Genomic DNA, 22,085 nt, shown 5'->3' on the forward strand with positions numbered 1-22,085 from the left:
CGTTGGGGGGGGCGGTCGCCCGCCGGTCGAAACAAACTGTAATGATAGCACGAAGACGGCTTATCGGAAAAAGTCATACAGTGTTATTTATTTTTGATTTTTTGCTCGTATATCCCGCAGTAATAAATAACCTGACAGGAGTAAAATGTGAAAAAAAAAAAATAAAAAAAAAAATCGTCAAAGTTTATCTCTGTAGACGTTTCGCTGTCATCGCTTTGATGATTAGCTTTCGGCGGAATGTTGGTTTATGATAATGCATGTACAAGACAAAACGTAAACAGACACTTGACGTTCACGTGATCACATTTGCCGGTTGTCAAATACTGATCAAGCAAAATTATAAATTTTTTTTTTAATGCAAATATATAATGCCAAACACAAGAGATGGGCTAACGGAAATTAGCATAGCTGTTTTTGTTTTTGTTTTTTTAAGTTTGATTCGATTCACTTCAATTCCGTCCGATATTGATTAATAAATTATGGAACATCAATTCTTCTTAAATATCAAAGACATGATAATAAAAACCTGTGATTGGCTGGCAACCAGTCCGGGGTGTCCCCCGCCTACTGCCCAGAGCCAGCTGAGAGAGGCTCCAGCAAATGTGCAAAGTCAAAATTTCAAAAGCATCAAACTTTGCTGAAATTACAAGTTGTGCAAACTGAACTAAATACTTGCTGTTGTGAAAATGGTTCCATGTTTCACATGAAGGAAATAAGAGAACTGAGAAAAAAAAATAAAAAATAAAAAAAAAAAAAGCCCAAGAAAGGGCAAAATGTGGCATTGTGATGGCAGTCGGAAAACGAAAGAGGATTTTTTTCCTCAACTCATTCCGTCCAACTTTTTATGGAGCGTGCTTTGTGCAGAAGCGAGGCTTTCCCATAAGAATAAATTCCCACAAAAGAGAATTATTAAGACTCAAAGCGGTTCAGCCCAACCAATGAAAAAAGTCACGGCAAATAAAACCGTGTTGTTTTGGAACTAGTATGAAAAAAAGACTAATAATAATAATAAAAAAAAACGATGTTCCCTTTCTGACAATTTACTGGAAGATTGAGCTAAAATAAGAATTTGACGGCCAATAGATTTAAGCAGGGACGTCGGAGCTTAAAATACAAGTGCCGCTGTCTGGACAAGAAGTCTGCGGTCCAAATCTAATTGGCTGGGCTTTAATGCTGCATTAAAAAAAAAGAAAATAAAAAGAGAGGCCAGTGTTTTTTTTTTTGTTTTTTTTTATTCCTCGTGCTCCGAGTCGCTTAGCAAAGCTTTAAAAGCACAGATCCGCACGTGACTCATCCGCCTTCTTGCAGCTTAGACGTCACTGCGGGTTGATTGATGACTGCGGCGCTTACGCTTATTACCGAATCGACGGCTGTGACTGAATGATAACCAACCCCGATAAACAATTTAAAAAAAAAAAAAAAAAGAAAAAGAAAATAACATCTCGTGCAAAAGCAATGACAGTCGGGGTTAAAAGGGGGCATGCGATGCGATGTTTATTTTTTTTGAATGTTTCATTTCATCTATCATTTGGACAGACGTGAGGTCATCAGCATTATGACAGGTTAGCCTTTTTTGTAGCCAAATTATGGCTCATAAACGCGCAAGTCGTGTCTGCTCACTCCAAGTGTGAAATTAAACCAAGTCAATATCTTGTCTGCCTATTTGGTTCAAAAATGCTTTCGTGCGTGTTGCGTCATCTGATAATCGAGCGCCTGAAAGAAAATATTTGCCGAGAAAGTAAAGAGCGCGACTTAGTGATTTTGTCTTCAAAAGAGGTCAGACAACAAAACGGTGTCAAGTTGCCAAGTGCAGATTTTGATGCTTACCTCCCCGCCCCCCGCATGGGACTGGATGGAACAGCATGGGAGCACGCAGCATGGCAGCACTTGAGGCGTGACGTCAAGGGCGAAAAAAATAAAATAAATAAATAAATAAATCCTTCGGGCTTCTGCAAGGAAACAAAAGTCAGGAAAAGCCTACTAGAACTTCTTGGGGTAAAATCAGAAGCACTTTCATAGGTGGCATTTAACATGAGTTTGATTAATGTGATTGGTTCGTCCCAGTTTTGAGAGGGTGTGCATACTTTTGCTACATCATATTTTCAATTGATTTGTAGAGGTTACAGATCACATTATAGAAAAAAATATTTTATTAACTTATTAAAACCCAAAAACGTGTGAAAGTTTTTTCTAATACTTTGTCTTTCACTCCCAAAAACGTGTTTACACGTTTTTCTTTATGATGCAGCTTCTGACATGAAGAGGTGGCTTAAAGCAACTAGGGCTGCACAATACATCCAAAATACATAAAATGTGCACCACCGTCCAATAGTTGAACATTATCGAGATGTAATTACAATTAATTAAGAATATATTGAGTTTGCTTATTTTGCTGCATGAAAAATGGAATTCTTTCATTAGATCATAAAAATTTAATTTCCTTAGGTACGTGCTAAATATCGCAATAGTATCGATATCGCAATATTCAGCAACTATATCGCATGAAAAAAAAAACGGTCACCAGGTGGCAGCAGAGTATAAGAGATCAGCCAGGGCCATGTTGCAACAAGCTCTTTTTGTTGGCGTTTTCACCAAGAATGTAAACAGATACAAATAGACTTTTTTTTTTTTTCTTTCTTTCCCCCTGATGAAAGAAGAGACTCTAATATTTCTTTTGGCAGATTCCATGTTTTTATATGAATTAACACACAATACTCTGTTGGCCTTGCAAAAAAATCAGTCCAAATCGGTGGCATTTAACACGAGTGTGATGAATGAGATTGGTTCATTCACAGGTGCATCCCAGTTTTGAGGGTGTGCACACTTTTGCAACATTATATTTTCAATTGATTTATACAGATTATAGATCACATTATGGGAAAAAACATTTTATTATATCATTAAAACCCAAAAACGTGTGAAAATGTTTTTCCTAATACTTTGTCCTTCACTCCCAAAAACATGTTTACACGTTTTAGTTTTGTTTTTTTTTTCTTGTTTTTTTTTATGATGCAGCTTCTGACATGAAGAGGTGGCTTAAAACAACGCTCTAATCTTTCTTTTGGTAGGGTCCAAGTTTTTATACCAATAGAACACAATACTTTGTGGGCCTTGCAAAAATCAGTCCAAAACCCAATAAAACAGTCGGGAATGAAAGGGATTGATTCAGTCAAAATGGGAGTGAATGAGTGAATATATATTAAACGTATTACAACAGGGGTGTGTAGACTTTTTCTATCCACTGCATAATTCAAAATAGTGTTTGTGCTTATTTTTTTACCTCACATAACGAATAAATCAGCATCGACCTGATGCTGTACGTCGATCCTATAAATCCAGTCGCCACTGCGTGACCTTTCCTTTTGACATTTTTTTTTTTTTTTTTTTTCCCCCCTCACCGCGTGTGCGCGGCAAAACGCCGCCTCCGCCCTGTCAAGTTTGTCACCCCCGGCGCCCTCAACCACCACTAAATCCTCATCAATCCCACTCGGCGTAGCGGGTGCAAGGCCCCGGGCCCCTGACAGTCATGAAACGGCCATCAGCAATTGCTTGACCTTGGCGATAAAGATGACGGCCGGCCGACTAGCGGCGTGCCGTGCCGGCAAGATGACACGCTGGTAAGATGGACGCTACAAAAAAAAAAAAAAAAAAAAAAAAAAAAAAAAAAAAGGAAAAAAAGCCTGCAGAGATAACATAATGCGGCGAATGTGTCAACACCGCACGTCAATTATTGATGGAGGGCCCCAGAATAAAATTGAATTGAATTTAATTAACGTTTAAGTAACTATAACTAATAGTTATGAGCAATTTTTGTATGAAAATGATTTCTTTTTTTACATAGACATTCACCATTTATGTTTATATTGTTACAGTATTACATATGAATATTCAGTTACATATAATGTATATTTTATTTATTTTTTTAATTAAAAAAAAATGAATTGATGACTGAAACACACAATTTAATGTAAAATGACCTGACCCCTCTGTGCGTTACAAAAATCCATTTTTTGAGCACCAAAAGTTTGCCACCATTACCTTTGCAATATCAAGTGAGTCATATCCGAAATAATATTCCCGCCTGGAGATTTATTTTTTTATTTTTTTTTCGCCCTTCCCGCCTGTGACCTTTTCGATCGTCACCATGAAATCAGTTTCAAAAGTCTCCATTTTTTGCACAGCGTGGGCGCATTTTAGACCTTTTTATTTGGACTTGGTATTTGGATAATTGTGGTGAGAAACGGGACACGACGTGTCGGCGTGAAGCAGAACGTTCACGCCCGCCCTCCATTTGCTTAACAAGGCCCGCGTGCCCTTCAGTGCCGCCGGTACGTCCGTCCATCCATCTTTTAAGGGCAAACTCGGCGAGAATGGTTGGTGGCCAAAACAATGGTAGGCATGAAATGACTAACAATCGTTTTTTTGTTTGATGAAAATCATTTATCATCATAACACATTCGCCAGCGTGCGTTTTAGAGATTTTGTTATGGTCCGAGAAACAAAAATATTAGAACAAATGACCTTTATTTGAGGCCTTGTACAATGTGAACGGAATTATTATTATTATTACCGATATGCACTTTTTGACCCGATACCGATTTTTGGCACAGAAAAAAAAAATACCGATTACCGATTAATCCGCCGATTATTTATTTAAAATATATGTAATACAAATACTGACAGCTAAGGCTGTTTAAAAGTGCTATATAGATCAAGATAACTTGACTGTTCCTGTTTTGGCCTCTTGGGGGCAGTGTGGTGCCATGCGTCCATGGCATACACACTTAAAAGTGTGTACAGAAGAAGGTTACGATTGAATTCTATTAAAATAATTTTTTTTTTTTTTTTTTTTTTTTTTTTTAAATCACACATTGGGAAGAATTTGTGCCTTTGCATAGTCAACGCTAACTTCCTGTTAGCATTTGGTAACTTGCTGTTCGCGCTAGGCTAGCGATGTTTTAGAAACGAAGCATGTTTTGTATTTCAATAATATACTGGATGTAATTCTTTACGTTGTGTGGTTAGTTTTACAGTTAACTCCAACTTTTACAGTTAACTGCGGTGTCGACGTCAACTCGATACTTTAACACAATATTCCGACTAAAATCGAGCGCATGCAGTGTCGATTTGGGGCAAGAACTTGTTGATTGCTTCTGCTGTTATATTTGAAAAGTTTGACCTCCAAAATGATGAGTCATTAACATCACCACCAAAGCCCAATGCACCATTACGACTTGTAAACAGTGTGTGACCAATTATTCATAAATTCATAAATACACACACACTCGGCTTAATTAGCGCACAAATAAAAGTTTTAACGAGCGGAAAGAGAAAAGTGGGATACAGACACTTTTTTTTTTTTTTTTTTTTTTGGCTGAGCCTTGTCACATCAAACAAAGCCAGAGTGGCATTAAAAAGGCGTCACTTGTCACACAAGTTATGGCGGAGGCACATCATGCGGCACTTCTAATAAATAATTGCGCGCAAAAGGCTCAAGTTTCTGTCAGCGCGCCGGCACAATGGAGGGAAGCGGCGTTCCGTTGCCATTAAACGGGCCGTGATTCTTCTTCACGAGCACTTTCACCGTCTCCGAGCGGCTGATTTATGAGTGTTTTTCCCTTTCCGGCGGAGACAAGACGCGCGACTCTTAATAATGACGGACCCGAAAAACGCTGAGGAGCGTCTGTCTGCGTCTCGCGGCGACGCCGGGATACACTTCATTAGGTACAATAAAATTCATTCGGTACTTAATCTCCCCCCCCCCCCCCCCAAAAAAAAAAAAAACACATTTAAAAAAAAAAAAAAATGATTCAAGTGCCAAACAAATTTTTCAAGTTAGAATTAAAACTTGAAAATGTGGTTAGTCGATAAATTTTGAATTCAAATTGCTCGCAAAAACGTATAAAGACGTTCTATTTTAAATATTATCATGCTCCCAAAGACGTATTTCTATGTTTTTATGTTTTGTTTTTTATGCTAGGAGCATAAAGAAGGCTTTGATGCAGCCTATAAACTGAAGATAATGCTTGAACTCAGCTCAACTTTAAATGGTAGTTATTACATAAAACGGCCAGTAGGGGGCAGCAGAGTATAAGAGATCAACCAGGGCCATGTTTTTCCCCACTGTTTTCAACAGATTTGTGAATAATGATGAAACTTAGCTATATTCTAATTAGGTGGTGTGCCAAAAAAAAAAATCGAGTTTCTCATTTATTAATCGAATTGAATCGATATTTAATATCCAAAAATCGATTTTATTTAAATTAGAAATGAAGAAGAAGGGGAAAAGGCAGTTGTAGCCCACATGCTGTTTTTGTGGACAAAGGCACTTACAATACAAAATTAATAATTGTTTATAAAAAAAAATAAAAAAATAAAAAGACACTTTAATGTCTCTATTTGTCATTTTGTCTTGCAAAACAGACTGGAGTAGATCATGAAAATTTTTTGCATATCATTTGTCAATCAAATAATTTTGAATCGAAAATCGATTCTCAATCGAATCATAGACCCAAAAATCGTAATCGAATCGTGAGACAGTCAAAGATTCCCAGCCCTAATTCCAATGCCAATTGCTGCAAAAACTGAAACCGATAAAAATACTTCAAAATTTCACCACTGAGAATCTTTAAAATATCACGTCACATGTAAAATCAAATAAATAAATAAAAATAATAATAATACATAAATACATAAAAAATAAATAAATAAATAAATAAATAAATAAATAAAAATAAATAAAATAAAATAAAAATAAATAATTAACAAAACAGAGAGAAACTGACCAGAGAAAATCTTGGGCAGATTTGTCAAAACAGCTGGCAATATGAATACCTCAAGCTAATTGCATCGAGACTCGGTCCCTTCTACAAACAGCGAGCGTTCATTGTGGTAGTCAGGGTGAAAATTTTTCACACGGTTTCATCTCGAGTTGAAACGGTTTGGTGGCCAGCGGTTTTGTTTTTGTGCTTGTGTAAAGAAGGACGCGCGAGTGTGTCAGACGTGCTTGGCTCAGTGAAGCAGAAAGCAGGTGGAAAAAAAAAAAAAAAAAAAAAAAGAAAGACGCAAGACCCTCAGGACACCTTTTCCTCATCTCCTCTTCTTCTCCGCGAGCAGATGTCGCGTCTGAGGCAGCGCGGCGGCGCCCTGTCAACTTGTTGGCCTCCCCTTCGAACCCCCCCCCCCTTTTGCGCATGCAAAGCAGGCACCAGCTGCCCTCTTCTCCTTGACCACCGTCTCCCATTTTCCGGGGCGCAAACATCATTTTCTCCTGCTGCCGTCTTTATTCAAATCAATTCCCCGGGCTGGCGCGCTCACGTACGCGCTGCCGTCAAGACCCCCAAAAAAAACGCGCTAAAAGGTGAAGGCGCGATGTTGACGAAGAGGCGCTTCAAGGACACGGGCTCGTAAAGATGTTTTGTTGTTTTCCCGTTTGACGATAGATTGATGGCGCGGGATCGAGCGCATCAATCCTTGCTGCGGCGTTTTTGTTTTTTTTTCCCCCCCTCAGCTGTCAATCCGAGGCGATGATGCGAAAAATATCGCAATAGCTTGCCGAATACTGCACGTATGTACGCAAAGATTTTCGCATTCCGCCAAATTATATACCGTATTTTCCGCACTATAAGGCGCACCTTCAATGAATGACATATTTTGCACATTTTTCCATATATAAAAGGCGCTACAGTAGAAGCTGGGGTTACGTTATTGCATCCATTAGATGGTGCTGCGCTAAAGGGAATGTCAACAAAACATGTCATATAGGTCAGTCAAACTTTATTAATAGATTACAAACCAGCTTTCTGACAACTCCATTCACTCCCAAAATGAATAAACAGCTGTTTTATTATTTTCTCTGAGGTCAAGTATTAGTATTAGCTAGCGATCCAAGATGGCGGGATCTTCTGCCGATTGTGCAGGGTCACCGATAGCGTCTTGACAGCGAGACCTGCTCAATATTGATCCATATATAAGGCGCACTGGATTATAAGGCGCATGGTCAGCTTTTGAAAAAATTGAAGACTTTTAGGTGCGCCTTATAGTGCGGAAAATACGGTACATTTATTCCTAACAATCTGAATTTCAACATACAGCAATAGCTTGAGTTAGCTTCACAATTGCCCTTTTTTTTCCACACCGTAAATTAGGAGTGTGACGATATAACAATATCGTGATACTTTATCTCCCGATAGATTATCGGTACGACTACGCAAGTATCGCAATATTTGTAGTTTATATACAGACATTATAACGGCTCCATTGTTCATTACTTATTGAGCAATTAGCCTACTGTAAAACTGAGTCTATTTGGTCCCGCTCTAAATAGAGTCAAATTTACCCTACAGCATTTACAGTCATCAGTTTTCTGTTTTTCCATGTTGGTTACTAGGGACGCAACGATAACGGCAATATCGTGATATTAAAACTGCCGCAATATATCGTCGTCTGTTCGGGTTGATTTCGATTTGTGCAGTTCTAGCACCCTCTGGTGGCTAGTTTTTTTTTGTTTTTTTTTAGTGCAGCTTAATTTTCACAAGGCATGTTTTGGCCCTTCTACGTTTAAAATGCACGCTAATGCTCAGATGAAGAGGAAGGCAATTTGTCAATATGTGTAGGAACTCAATGTGTGCAAGTAAATGCCTCAAAATATATATTTAAATATTTTTTGTATATAACATTTTTATATTTTTTATTGCAGTAATGTACAAAAGCACAATATTGTATTTTTTATTCTTTCTTTCTGCGAATCGTTGCACGATACATTATTTTTGATTGGCCGTTGCAGCTGCGACATTTTTCGAGGCAATTCAACTCACAATCACGCCAGTACGTCGCCTACGACAGGCCGAGTAAGTCATCAAGCTCGCAAGCAGAGGCTCTTAGATGCGTTGCGGGATTGCTAATGACGCCGTCACGGTCTCCGATTCACTGGCGGCAAGCGACAGCTGCTGGTAGAGGGCGGCGGCGAAGGCGAAGGCACATAGGCTTGCGACCGTTGCAAACGTTTGGCAGCGCTTGCAAAGCAGCTGCGAAGGCAATCTGCCTTTTATGATTTGATTAAGATCCGCACGTGGCATTCAATACAGCCGGCAGACGACAAATAAAAACGAGAAAGACGTGGTTGACTTCCTCCTACAGTTGAATGATGTCGACTTCACCGAGCTAAATACAAATGAAGTGGCTAATTTGCATATGTCCAACATAAACCAAATAAAAGTTATTGAACATGCTAATCCAGGAGTGGTCAAATATCTGTGCATAAGTGTTGATATTTTATACAGAATGAATAGTACAAAGAAACAAACTATGTATGTAAAATATTAATGCTCTTTTTTTTTTTTTTTTTTTATCAGAAGCAAAGTTCGTTGTACAGCTTTAATGTTTTGTGATCATTAGCGCACAGAATATTAGATATATATTATATATATTATATATTAGAATATCTAATATATATTAGAATATAGCCAAGTTTCATCATTATTCACAAATCTGCTTAGAACTGTGGGGAAATCAGCTCGCTTTTAACATGGCCCTGGTTGATCTCTTATACTCTGCTGCCAACTTCAATGCCTTCTCTATGCTCTTGCATTAAAAAAAATAAAATGCAAAAATAAATAAATAAAATACAAACGTATAAATACGTCTTTGTGACTCTTAAATCTTTTACAATAGAACATATTTATACGTTTTTGGGAGCCAATGAGTGAATCCATGATTATACAGCTCCTTCATTAGCATAAGGCTACTATTAACTCATTCACTCCCAGCCATTTTCACTGAAGCACTCGTTAGCATTAGACTATAGCCAAGTTTCATCATTAATTGCATTCCTGATGAAAACACTGTCAAAAAGAACTTGTTGCTACATGGCCCTGGCTGATCTCTTATACTCTGCTGCCACCTGCTACCATTGCTTGAAGACACCTCTTCATGTCAGTAGCTGCATCAAAGCCTTCTGTATACTCTTGTATATAAAAAAATAAAAATAAAAAATAAAAATAAATGTATAAATATGTTTTTGGGAGTGAAGGACAAAGTGTAACTAAAACGTATTTACACGTCTTTGGGTTAGAATGAGTTATTTCTTTCGACCTACTGCACATGGTATTTGCGTGTTTTACATGCGCGGCCGACAGAATTGCACGAGAGTCGTCCTGACTCGTCAAACTAAATTGCAGCACACCAGACCAGTGAGACAACCATAAAAAAAAAAAAATAAAAAAAAATTAATTGATTTTTAATTACTGCGACAAGCTCGGCGGCAAATGGGGAGAGTAGTAACACATTTAACATCAAAGTCTGGATAAAGAGCCTCTGAAGACGGGGAAGCGTTTGGATCCAGGTCACGTAACGTAACAAAATCCACAGCCGGGGTTGCGTGCGAAAACTCGCACTTTGTTGCCGTTGTAACGGAACACCGAACGGACGACTGCAGCGGATTCCCGGGAGGAGGGCGCCGGCAAGGCGGGAAGAAAGTTTACGGGGCAAGGCAGGGTTGGCAAACGGAAGATCAATCCAGGGAAAGGCGCTTTCGAGACTTCCACTGGGCCGTAGCGAACGATCAGGCAATGAGTCAGTGATCAGGAGAGCTTGAAAATAAGCGCCTGCGGCTGACTGGTAGAACGGAGTGGTAAGTAACGGGAACACCCTACCATTCTACTGCTTTTCAGTTCAGTGCACCAAATTACAGCAACTACTCTATAAAAGGACAACGGATCACTAGCAGGAGCATCAACCACAACCAAGGCTTGATTTTTATCCCCAAAACGTGCCTTCATAACAGAATTGCGAGTCAGCGCATAATAGCATATGTGCCAAACAACACCAACATCTGCATTCAAACCCTCACAACCAGTGTTGCCGGTAACGCGTTACTTAGTAACGCGTTACTCAAAAAAGTTGCTTTCTAAAGTAACTAATAGTCTAACGCGTTACTTTATTCTACAAAGTAGTCTGATTAAAGTTACTGTCCAGAGAATCAATGCGTTACTCCACATTTTCATGAAGAAGGCAAACTATCTCACTGTTGTAACAGTCACAAACAACTACTGCTAACTATGAAGATGAGGCAGAAGTCATTGATCACCACACTGAATTCAGCCATGGTCTGGTCATGAATGGTTTGCACATTCAAAACAAAAGTGATGATACTTTTACTACTAGTTTTATTAACCAACAGGCACACAACACAACAAAAAAAGTGTGCATTATGGACCATAAAAGTGGTAAAAACAATAATTTATTTCCATCCTCAACTGGTCCGTGAAGCATTATGGGATGAGGTCGTCTCCGCCCTCTCGCCAGGGGGAGTGACGTCAGACAAGTTACGTTTTCAGTAGGGGTGGAACCAAAAAACGATTCGACCGAACCATCGTTCGTCAAGGGGAGCTAAACGACCGTATCGGTTGCGAGTGAGGCTTTATGGTTTTCATAACAATAGCAAGAGTTCTGCGCCGTGCTCTACTTGTTTTGTTTACATTTCAGTAGCATCACCATTCAAGCTACTTCCGTGTTTCCGTGCTCGCGACACGGCGCGCGCGCGCGCAACGAGTGACAACATACAAATGGAGACAGTTAGCAGAAGCCGGTGCCGTACATCTCGGTATTTCCCATGGCTATCGAGTCCTCTCGGTGCACTCGGCGTTGGTACTGCGCGCGAGCCAAAAAGAATAACTCCCGTGACGATCCAATGCATGGATTCAAACGACACAGGTATGTCCCACAGCCAACACACCAGCTAAGCTAAAAGCACACTGCAAGTATCTCATTTCTCAGTTTGTGGCTCCCTGTCAATGTCTACAACTAGCATGAGCAGCAGATAGGAGAACTGAGACGTGCCCGCGATTACGACAGCCCAAAAAACAAAATATAAACAGTAGTGATTCTGTGGTCATCATCGTGTCTCAGATTAAAAAAACAAAAAAAGATGTCATACATTAACCAAAAATGAAAGTGATGACAAAAGAAAAAACAATTGTTAAATACAAAAATTGTTGATTAAAAAGGGAAATGAACTTTTGGAAATATTTTTGCATATATTAAGTGGTTAAAATGTGTTTGATAGATTTATTGTTCCATAAGGTGGCTTCATATTTCTTTTGGCTGGACGGTAGGTTTATTTCATGTCTTAAATTTATGTTTCTGAAATACTTCACAATGTGCAAATATTCTGTTTAATTGTGTTGGTGTCTGTCTAAAGGTTAAATATTTATATTTAACATTAAATTATCAACCTTTTGTTTTCCTGATCCTTATTTTGAAGAGAAAAAACAAACAAACCAAAAAACAATTATAACTGTCAATAACTACTAATAAATATTTAAACTGATACATGGGTACACACTGGAATAGCGGAACAAACAAACAATAGAGGAATTTAGGGGATTTTCATTTTCAACCTGGATAGATTTTTATTTTTTGTTTTATAAAAAGTATTTACGTTACAAGAAGTCAAGAGAGACTGCCTATTTTGTTTTTCATAAAAAAAAACCCCTTTATTTTCATGTTAAAAATGCACTTTCAATAAAGTATTTGGAACTCCGTTTCTACTGCATTATTTTTATGTTGAGATGGTGTTATCGGCAGCTGCTGAAAGTAACTAAAAAAGTAACTTTTAATCTAACTTAGTTACTTTTAAAATCAAGTAATCAGTAACGCAATTTAGTTACTTTTAAAACCAAGTAATCAGTAAAGTAACTAAGTTACTTTTTCAAGGTAACTGTGGCAACACTGCTCACAACAATAATCCTTTCTCAGCTCAGCTACTAAAAAGCTACCATATATGTCTTATGTGGATTGCTCGGTGAAACACTACCACCAAGTGGCGAACACCCAACAAGTAAGTCCTCACTTGACAACACTTGATCCCTCGCTCTTTTTTTTGTGTTGCTTTTTTTAAATACACAGACATTGTCGGAACGTGTTGCAAAGTGACAGGAACGAGTCCACGCCCCCTGTTCAGGTATTTTGCCACAGGGCCAAAAAGAGTAGCAGATTGGCTAGCATGATTTAAAGTCATGCACACAATAGGACCTTTATTGAACCAAGGTACACCTTCTACATGAGAAAAAAAAATCTCACTGGCCATAACCAAAGTACTGTAAACTACAGTGAAGGAGATTAGCAACATGTTTATGGTAATTATTGACCTTCAACACAGACAAAGAATACAAAAACAGTCACAGATATTCTCTTTGCTCTGTGGGAACAGTTGCTAGAGTTTAATTGGGGACCTTCTCTGCCTTGTATTCTGGCTAATTATGATGGTTCATCTCTTCCTATAGACCTGAGTGCTGCCCAGCATGCCGTGGCAAAAATGTGATTAGTGACCTTGTCTCAATTCATCACATGTTTACATAACTCTGATGCAATCTGTTGTATGAAGGGCCACAGATGGATAAACAAGTTATTTATGTACAGGGACGTGAGACCATTGTTAGTGGTAGTAAATCATTTTCAGACCAATTCAATAAAACTGGACGGATAACAAGTTCTCATAGCACACTGGTTGTGAATCATTGTTCTACCAAACAACAATAGCAGCGGCCATTTTGCAATAAATGTTTTTGTGATATGATTGTCCACACCAGCCAGTTATCCCGTTAATATTTCACTTGGTTTTTGTATTTTCATATTGAGCTTTTACTCTGATTGAATGATACTGAACAGAAGGTCAGGCATGTGTGAAATGAGGACTAAACAACACGGACCCTTAGCAGCTGTAGACTTCTGTTTATCTTACCTTAAATTCCTTTTCGTCCATTGTTGTGCCATTCAAAGCATTTCCTCATTTTCCGTCTTCCGGGTTATCAGCCAATCGGAAGTCTTTCTGCCCCCGCTCGGCACACCTGTTTCTAATCAACGCATTACTGTACAAGTGTACGAAAGAAAATACGAAGAAACAGTAGTAGCGAAACAGGAAAGACATCTATTTTTTTTGTACTTGTCTAAAAAAAAATATGTTGAAGAAAAAAAAACCAAACGATTTTTAACTGTTGAAGTAGTAGTAGTAGAAACTGGACGCGTGACGTCACATGCGTTGATTGCGGAAGTAATGCGCGCTCCTCTCGGGATGAAGGCTGGTCGTGTTTGTGTCAACACAGTCAGTTGAACACAAATGCTTCACAAACAGCTTCCCTTGATGTTGGGCTCGCTTCCAGCTAGCTGACGAGGCGTCTACAACCTACGAATACGTACGACCACTACCACCAAAATCCCGGTCACCGTCTCGGCCCCGTTCGGACTTTCCTAAGCACGAGTCTGTGGACGCGATGGGCATTTGGCAGTCACTATCTGGACCTCCCGAGTACAGACAACTGGCGGAAAAGACCGGCTGTGAGTGTTTTTGTTGCTTACGACACTAAGAAAACGACTTTTGAGTCACTTTGCCGAATTTATTTGTGTTACGTTTACACCCACTGGTTACTAGACAATTCATTAGGTACAGCCGCACCATGTAATGAAGAGAAAAATCATCATACGTGAGTGCGTGCCTAATATTTTGCGCATCTCATAAGCAAAATATTAGAAACTGTTTTCAGTGCAATAAGTAACACATACAATATATAAATACATTTAAAATGCCTGTGTTGGTGAATATGTTTTTGATATGTTTTATTTCCCTTTATGTTGTTCATTTATTTATTTCTAAAACATATTTGGTTCCATATGAGCTTACACACCCCTCCTTTTAAATGTAATAATTTTTGTGGTTTAAAAAAATATTTTGGAATTATAATTGAAACAAATATGAATGGATAAATAAACAAATAAATACATAAATAAAAATAATTTAGTATTATGAGTATTTAGGGTGAATGTGTCTATGTGTGCCAAACGTACCTAATGAAGCGTCCATTCGAGTGTGCGCGTGCTCGTCATATCGAGCCGGCTCGGTTTACCCGTAAATAATTTAAAATTCCAGCCAAAAGCAGTGTAACTGAACTCTTGCTGCATTGAATGAAACGTTAGACGCCACAAAAAAATGACTTCTCGGATAATATGTACAGGGCTGCCTTGTTGCGTCATCGTTTCGTAATTTTAAAGTGACAGTGTGTAGGATTTTAGTGCCATCTAGTGGTTACGGTGCCTCAGAGAGACCAAAGCTCCGCAAGCCCACCGCCAATTATTTATTTGGAGTGAGCAAATGCACAGGAGCTAGCATGAGAGGCTAGCAAGAAGCCACTAGCAAAAGCTAGCGAGAGCAAAGCAGAGCGGCGGTTTGGGTGCTGCATTCACGATTTCATCCAATTGTAGATTTTTTTTGGGGGGGGGGAGAATGTATTTACCTGTTATTTTTGAGAATCCATGCTTAATTGCGTTTGTTTTTGGTGTTTTAACCCAATCACATTTTGTTGCCATTTTTTGGCGAGGGGGAAAGTTAAGGCAATTAAAAAAAGAATTGTTCCTTTAAGCTAAGCTCACTACATTGTGAACTCAAACGTGCTTTTGTTTTTGTGTGTTTGCAGTCAGTTGTGAGCAGATTGGGGTTCTCCACAAAAGATTCAAGCAGCTGAGCCACAATGAAGACACCCTGCGGTACTTTTGAGTTCTGTTTTTGGATGGATGGAAGTTTGAAACCTGCCCAACCGGCTTCCAATTGTCACACGAGCGAGCGCCTGAGTGACAGCAGCAGCCGAGTTCCTTGCGGGAAACCTGGTCTGCCGCTCATGTGTGTCTCTTGTGTTTTTTTTTTTGTTGTCTTGCTCCAGGAGGGAACACTTCAACGCCATCCACGATCTGGCCTGGAATCCCATCCGCGCGCAGATCATAGAGGCCTTCTTTGACAGGAGGTGCCCAGCCGCGACGACTCGGCATTCGCACGTGTTGTTTTGCAAACAGAATTCTGGACTTTTAATTCGGCGTGTCGGGCGATAACATTTTTTTTTTTTAAATTAATCACATGACTTCAATAGTTAACTCGCGTTTAACTCGTTTGCTGCCAAAAACGTAAAAATACGTTTTATTTTATATGTTTTAGTGTCCCAATGACGTATTTATACGTTTTTGTTTGTTTTTTTGTGCTAAAACATACAGAAGGCTTTGATGCAGCCTCTCAACTGCGAAGAACAGTTGCAGAAATGGTAGTTATTACACAAACGGCCAGCAGGTGGCAGCAGAGCAAAGGAGATCAACCAGGGCCATGTTGAAAAAAAAAGCTCAATTAGTCACAATTTTAAATAGTTTTGTGGAAATTGATGATTTTTTTTTTTTTTAAACAAAAATATTTACACGCTCCTTCCACATTTCTCCGCCATTTCAAACAATTCCAAGTCTAAAATTCTGTTTTTCAGCAATTCAGTGGACCCCGCAGCCTTATTCTCTCACTCTGGTTTTTTTGCAGGAACCTGATCCCGCCCGGCGAGGGTTCGATGGAGGAGATCCACCTGGAGGAGTTTCTGGTGGTCATGTCCCACTTCAAGCCGCCATCACTCAGCATGACGGATGAGGAGCGGGACAGCGTCCGCCGGGAGAAACTGAGATGTGCGACGACTGTTTTTCTTTTGGATTTTGTTTTGTTTTGGTTTTTTTCCAAATGCTTGCTTTTGAAATCGAACCCGCTGCGTGTTTTTGTGCGCAGTTTTATTCAACATGCACGACACGGACAACGACGGAACCATAACGCTGGAGGAGTACAGACACGTGAGTCGAGTCGAGTCTATTTTATTTCCATAACGACGGTTCATAATGATAATTATCTGCTAAATATGTTAGCTAGCTTGACGACAAATCTGTTAACGCTCTTTTGAACTGTATGAGGAGTGCCGCGCACTCTAATAACGGTTGGGTCAAAATTAACCCAATTATGGATTTTAAAAAAAAATAAAAAATGGACCGGTCCACTTTATGGGCCAATTTGACACAATTTACTGGGTTACTTTTTTTTTTAACAAAATAACCCAGAAAGATGGGTCAAATTGACCCAAGGAAAGGAATTGGACCAACTTTATGGGTTGTTTTTTTGTTTGTTTTGTTTTTATTCTTTATTTATAACTTTTCAGACTTTAACAGATGGGTACAATTCACACATGCAAGAATATGCATATCATCATTCATCTCTCTAGAAAAACAAACAAGTCCCATCTAAAAATAAAACAACTGCTAAAAAAAATAAAAAAATAAATACTAAATAATATAACCAATATAGCATCATAAACATCAGAGAGTGACCATAAATATTTTCCAAATTATCCTAATTTAGAATTAAAGTGGGCTTTTTTATTTTAATGTACCGTAACCATTTTTCCCAACATTTCTCAAACCAACATTTATGGTTTGTTTTATACAAAATGACCTTTATATTTTATTTTATTTTATTCTTTTTTATTTTTTGTAGGGGAACAAAAATAAAAAAAAAAAATAAAAAAAAAAGTTGGATGAGATCCTTTACTTGGGTTAATCTTTTTTATTTTATTCTTTTTTATTTTTTGTAGGGGGGGAAAACAAACAAAATAAAAAAAAAAAAGTTGGATGAGATCCTTTACTTGGGTTAATTTTTTTTTTTTTCTCCCCACACAACTTTCTGGGTTCTTTTATAGAAAATGGCCCCATTTCGGACCCAAACTGACCCAAATAGACAATTGGACCCAACTTTCGTGTGAAATGTGACCCTTTATTTTATTCATTTATTTATTTATTTTGCGGAATAGGGGGAGCGAGAGTTGGGTGAGATCCTCTAATTTTTTCTTTTTTCTTTATTTATTTGTTTTAAACCCAAGTTTCTGGGTTGTTTAATAGAAAACCAGAGGTGACCCAAATAGACGATCTGACCCAACTTTCTGGGTTGTCTTCTAGAGAATGACCCCATTTCTGACCCCGTGTTGGTCAAATTGGCCAAAGTAGAGGATCTGTCCATTTCTGACCCATATTTGGGTTATTTTTGACCCAACTGTTTTCAGAGTGGAAAATTCCACTTCTTTGTCACTTTGTAGCCGTGCAATATTATGTTGCCTCAAGATTGAAAGTCTGGATGTTTTTTTTTTGTTTTTTTTTTAAGACGATAGCGAATGGAAATAGGTTAGCTACATTTGACTAATCCTGTAGATTTGGACAGTTGGTGCTGGCTTTTTATTCAATAACAATGTCATGAAGGAGACAAAAAGCCAAATAAAAAGCGAGCCCCTGGCGTGTCGAATCGAATTTGAATAAAAAAATAAATAAAAAATTCCCGTGGGCGCGCAGGTGGTGGAGGAGCTCCTCTCCCGCAGCGGGCACATCGGCAAGGAAACGGCCGTCAGCATCGCGGATGCCGCCATGTTGGAGGTGGCGGGCATATCCATGGGTCACATGGTACGTTCAGGGCGGATCGCGACGCTCTTTATTTGTCCGTCAATTTGACCGGACTTGCCAACAACCCGCAGGAGCCCGACGAGTTCTACGAGGGCATCACGTTCGAGCACTTCCTTAAGGTGGGTCCTCGCCGTCATTCTGTCATAACAATAACGTCAACATAACAATCTGAATCGGCTTTCTTGGCTTTCTTTCTAATGTTATTGTGGGGGGGAAAAAAAGACACTTTTTCCAACATAAACACAAAATTTACAGAGTTTCAAAGCAATATAAAGTGTCCAATAATCATAACGAGAACTTTATTATTAATAACTGGTTGTTTGTGTCTTTTTGTCAGCTGCTGAACAGCTTCGAGATCGAAGCCAAGATGAACGTTCGCTTTTTGAATATGAACGCATCCACTGTCTGCTACTAAAATCTGAATGAGGATAATAATAATAATAACAATGATGATAAAAATGCTTTGTTGATCTAACAAGAATAGACCCTTCCAGCTGACGTCACCGCTTAGCTCCCGCTGCGCCTCCTGGAGGGCAAACGTCCCATAATTAATGAATGTAGAGAGCTTGATTTTCGTTAAAAGGTGGGAAATGTGTCAAGTGTCACAAAAAAAAAAAACGTCCCAACTAGGTCACTACGTTACTGCGACTCATTGAAACCAGCCGTTTGGAACCGCTAGCTACACAAAAAATGGAGTTGTTGGAGGGCAAAGTGGAAGTGGAAGCTTAAATGTATGTTGTTTTTGCTTGAAACAGTACGTCGATCACAGCTTTCATGGTGTAAATTGTCATTCATAAAATCGTTTGTGTCCGGATATACTTGTCTTGCTGTATATGGAAGTCTTCGAGCTAGCTTAGCTTTGCTAGCTGCTAACAAACAGACCGCACGTCGTTTACTTACACGTTCCTCAGCAGAAATCAAGCCCGAGTTAAAGTGTTAATCGTGTTAAATCGTTCACTTTTTGATCACAATGACTTGAACACTTGTGCAAGAAAAAAAAAAAAAAAAAAAGTATGAATGATTGTTTTGCTAAAGATAATATGGCGCATTCATCGCGTCTTCCTGGAATTTATAATCAGAGGTTAACTCTTTGACCGCCAAAAACATTTAATAACGATTAGTAAAATCAAGATGTACGCTGCCATAAACGTTAAATGACTTTTTTTGTATTTTTTATTTATTTATTTTTAATCAATGGGAAATGAAACATCTAAATGCAGCGCTGCCTGGTCAATGGGTTGTGGAATCAAAAACACCAACTAACTATGGCCAGTTGATGATTGGTCATTACCTACCGTACTTCCTCAGCACGGGTGATGTCATCACCAGTCGACAGCAAACGCAACATTTGGTTTTTGAAGGTATTAATTCTACATGAAAAATAATGTAGTATTCAAATTTATTCTAGACAAAATACTACCTTTTTTTTTTACTGCTGAAAATGGCTCAATGAGTCAAGTATCCATTTTGAACGTGACGTCACACTGGAAGGGTCCATAAAGCAGGTGGGTGGCAAACTGCGGCCCTCGAGGGCCGGATGTCGCCACCCACCTGGTTTACAGGTACACATTAACAGTGAACCTCTGATTAGTTGCACCGTATACCCTTAACCGCATTTGAATGACTATGCAAATTCATACAGAATGCTCATATTTGTTATGATCTCGGCTATGGCGGCGTTTAAGCAATAATAGGATTTCATCGGCATGTGATTCATATACTGCATATTGATTGTTATGCAAATTGTTCACATTATTGCATTATAAAAAAAAAAAAGTGAGTCAAAAGTATGTCTCCACTTTTTAAATGAACTTATTTCAGGAATGTTGGGAGGTTTGGAGGAGGACGTGTTGTCTGCTGCCCTCTGCAGGACTAAACATTAAATGCATGTTGTTGCACCAAAGCCATGGAATTGTTTTTATTGCAGATTTTTTTTAATAATAATACGCTCAGTATCCAAATTATTAGCTACACCTGTGATGCAATAACCATAATAAAAAATAATAATAATAAAAAAAAATACTAAATGTTGAATTGATGTGGTGATAAAAAAAAGTTGAACCTTCATTCGTTCAGAAAATTCACAAATAAATTGGTGCAAATTTATAAATTCAGACATTTCAAACCAATTCAAGCTATTCTAACTTTAAAAAAAAAATCATTTTTGAAAAAATAAAATCCACATTTTCCATGAGAAAATGATTAACCTCATGGTGATATTTTGTTAAATTTAGATTTTAAATTTCTAAACCAATTCCAAATATTGAGTCAAATATTCAGTTAAAATATATATATATATTTTTTTTTTAAATTTTAGACCCTATTTCCGCCCTCGAGTGGTAGTTGTACCGAAGAGTCAGTGCCTCAGTCCCATTTATTAGCATTTAATCATAAGGATATGTTTGGTTTTAATCATTTTTATTTAACATCGTTTTTTGTTTTGTTTTTATTACATTGACATTTCATTGCAGCCATTATTCAAATGCAGGTTTTCCATTTTCCTTTTAAGTACAATGTTAATATTCAAACTGTTCATTTTGTAAAAGTGGTAAACATTAAATATACTTTTTAGCTTTTCAAACCTTTGTCCAGTTCCTTATTAATTATGTTTTGACGTGTTTAAAAAGTTCAACGTTTGTGCCAACACAAATTGCATTTAATGCTTTCTATTGTACCAGATTCAAGTGAGAAGCAGAAACTGACTTTTGTCCCTTTTTTTTTTTTTTTTGTTGTTGAGCTTTAAATAACAAAGAGTTGTTATTAAAGGGAACTTGATTCAGCCGACTTCCAGTTTCCAGACAGCTTGTGATCCGAAAGGGCCTGCCCGCCCGGGCCTCTTACGTAATGCCCGCAGTCTATGACCTACATCAAAAATGGGCAAACGCACTCTGAGTCGCCCCTTCATTTTTTTATTTTTTTTTTTAAAGGAGGGGGAATTAGAATTTTTAATTTTTTTTATTTATTTATTTTTTATCAGGGGCAGATATAAGTTTCATTTCTTTCTATCCCCTTTCATTTATTTTTTTTTAAGGAAAAAATAATAATTTAAAATTCTGTTTCCTCCAGTGTCCCCCAAATACTCACTTATTTTATTTTATTTTTCCAATTTCCATTTTTTTTTCAATTTTTTTTTCAATTTTTTTAATACACTTTTTTTTTTTTTTTTTTTTTTTGAGGATTTTTTGTGGGAAGCATGTATATTGGACGTTCACTGACATTTTCTGGCGAACTTTCGTGGTTTATAAAATGATTTAGAAAGACATACATTTATATGTATTTATATATTTTTTGTTTACCTGAGAAAATTTCAGTCTACACTTTTTAAATACACAATGGTAATTACTAGGGATGTTCATTACCGATTTTTCAGACTGACGCCAGTACAAGTAGTCACTTTTTGAGTGCTCACCGATATCGAGTACAAGTGTTTTTTTTTGTTTTTTTTTGTTTTGTTTTTTTGTTTTTTGATACATAACATTTCATTTAAGACAATGATAACACATTTTGAAGCATATAATGATTCGTCCGTGATTTGCCAAATACTGCAGAAGATTTATTCAATATCAGATTTTGTTTGCCTCAAGTATTTGGTGGCTGGTATCGGCAGCCGCCACGACTTTCGATACCGTCAAATAAGGCTGGTATCTCAACCACCTCTAAAAAAAACTGTAAACCGGGGTGAGATTTCAATTCAATACATTAGCAAGCACAACGTATTGAAACACAAAATTAATTCATTTTAAATAAATTTATTTAAAAAAAAACAGAAGTCACTTGCTGACCATGTTATGCAATAT

The 22,085-nt window shown here is 37.9% G+C and overlaps 2 protein-coding genes across 3 annotated transcripts in view; one reads left to right on the plus strand and one right to left on the minus strand.

Moving 5' to 3' along the window:
- The window catches only part of cabp7b (calcium binding protein 7b), a 50,509-nt gene extending 36,698 nt beyond the window's left edge, over window positions 1-13,811 (minus strand). The window contains exons 1-2 of the mRNA XM_077497194.1: window positions 13,742-13,811; window positions 1,828-1,949 (exon numbers count right to left, since the gene is read on the minus strand). Of these exons, the coding sequence (XP_077353320.1) occupies window positions 1,828-1,949; window positions 13,742-13,762 (143 nt within the window). The 5' untranslated portion in view covers window positions 13,763-13,811. The remainder of the gene's footprint in view (window positions 1-1,827; window positions 1,950-13,741) is intronic.
- On the plus strand, window positions 11,350-20,869 carry tescb (tescalcin b). Of its 2 annotated transcripts, none has more exons than XM_077497197.1 (8): window positions 11,350-11,712; window positions 15,468-15,537; window positions 15,711-15,791; window positions 16,343-16,482; window positions 16,580-16,641; window positions 18,181-18,288; window positions 18,360-18,407; window positions 18,626-20,869. In XM_077497197.1, the coding sequence occupies exons 1-8, from the start codon at window positions 11,565-11,567 to the stop codon at window positions 18,701-18,703; spliced, it is 735 nt and encodes a 244-aa protein (XP_077353323.1). In that variant the 5' UTR covers window positions 11,350-11,564; the 3' UTR covers window positions 18,704-20,869. The 2 variants fall into 2 exon arrangements, with proteins under 2 accessions (XP_077353323.1, XP_077353324.1); XM_077497198.1 differs by lacking the exon at window positions 11,350-11,712 and adding an exon at window positions 14,023-14,334 and having other exon boundaries at window positions 18,626-20,191.
- The last annotated feature ends 1,216 nt before the right edge of the window (window positions 20,870-22,085 follow it).

This window comes from Festucalex cinctus, chromosome 15 (genome assembly GCF_051991245.1).
Source record: "Festucalex cinctus isolate MCC-2025b chromosome 15, RoL_Fcin_1.0, whole genome shotgun sequence".
Lineage (NCBI taxonomy): Eukaryota > Metazoa > Chordata > Actinopteri > Syngnathiformes > Syngnathidae > Festucalex > Festucalex cinctus.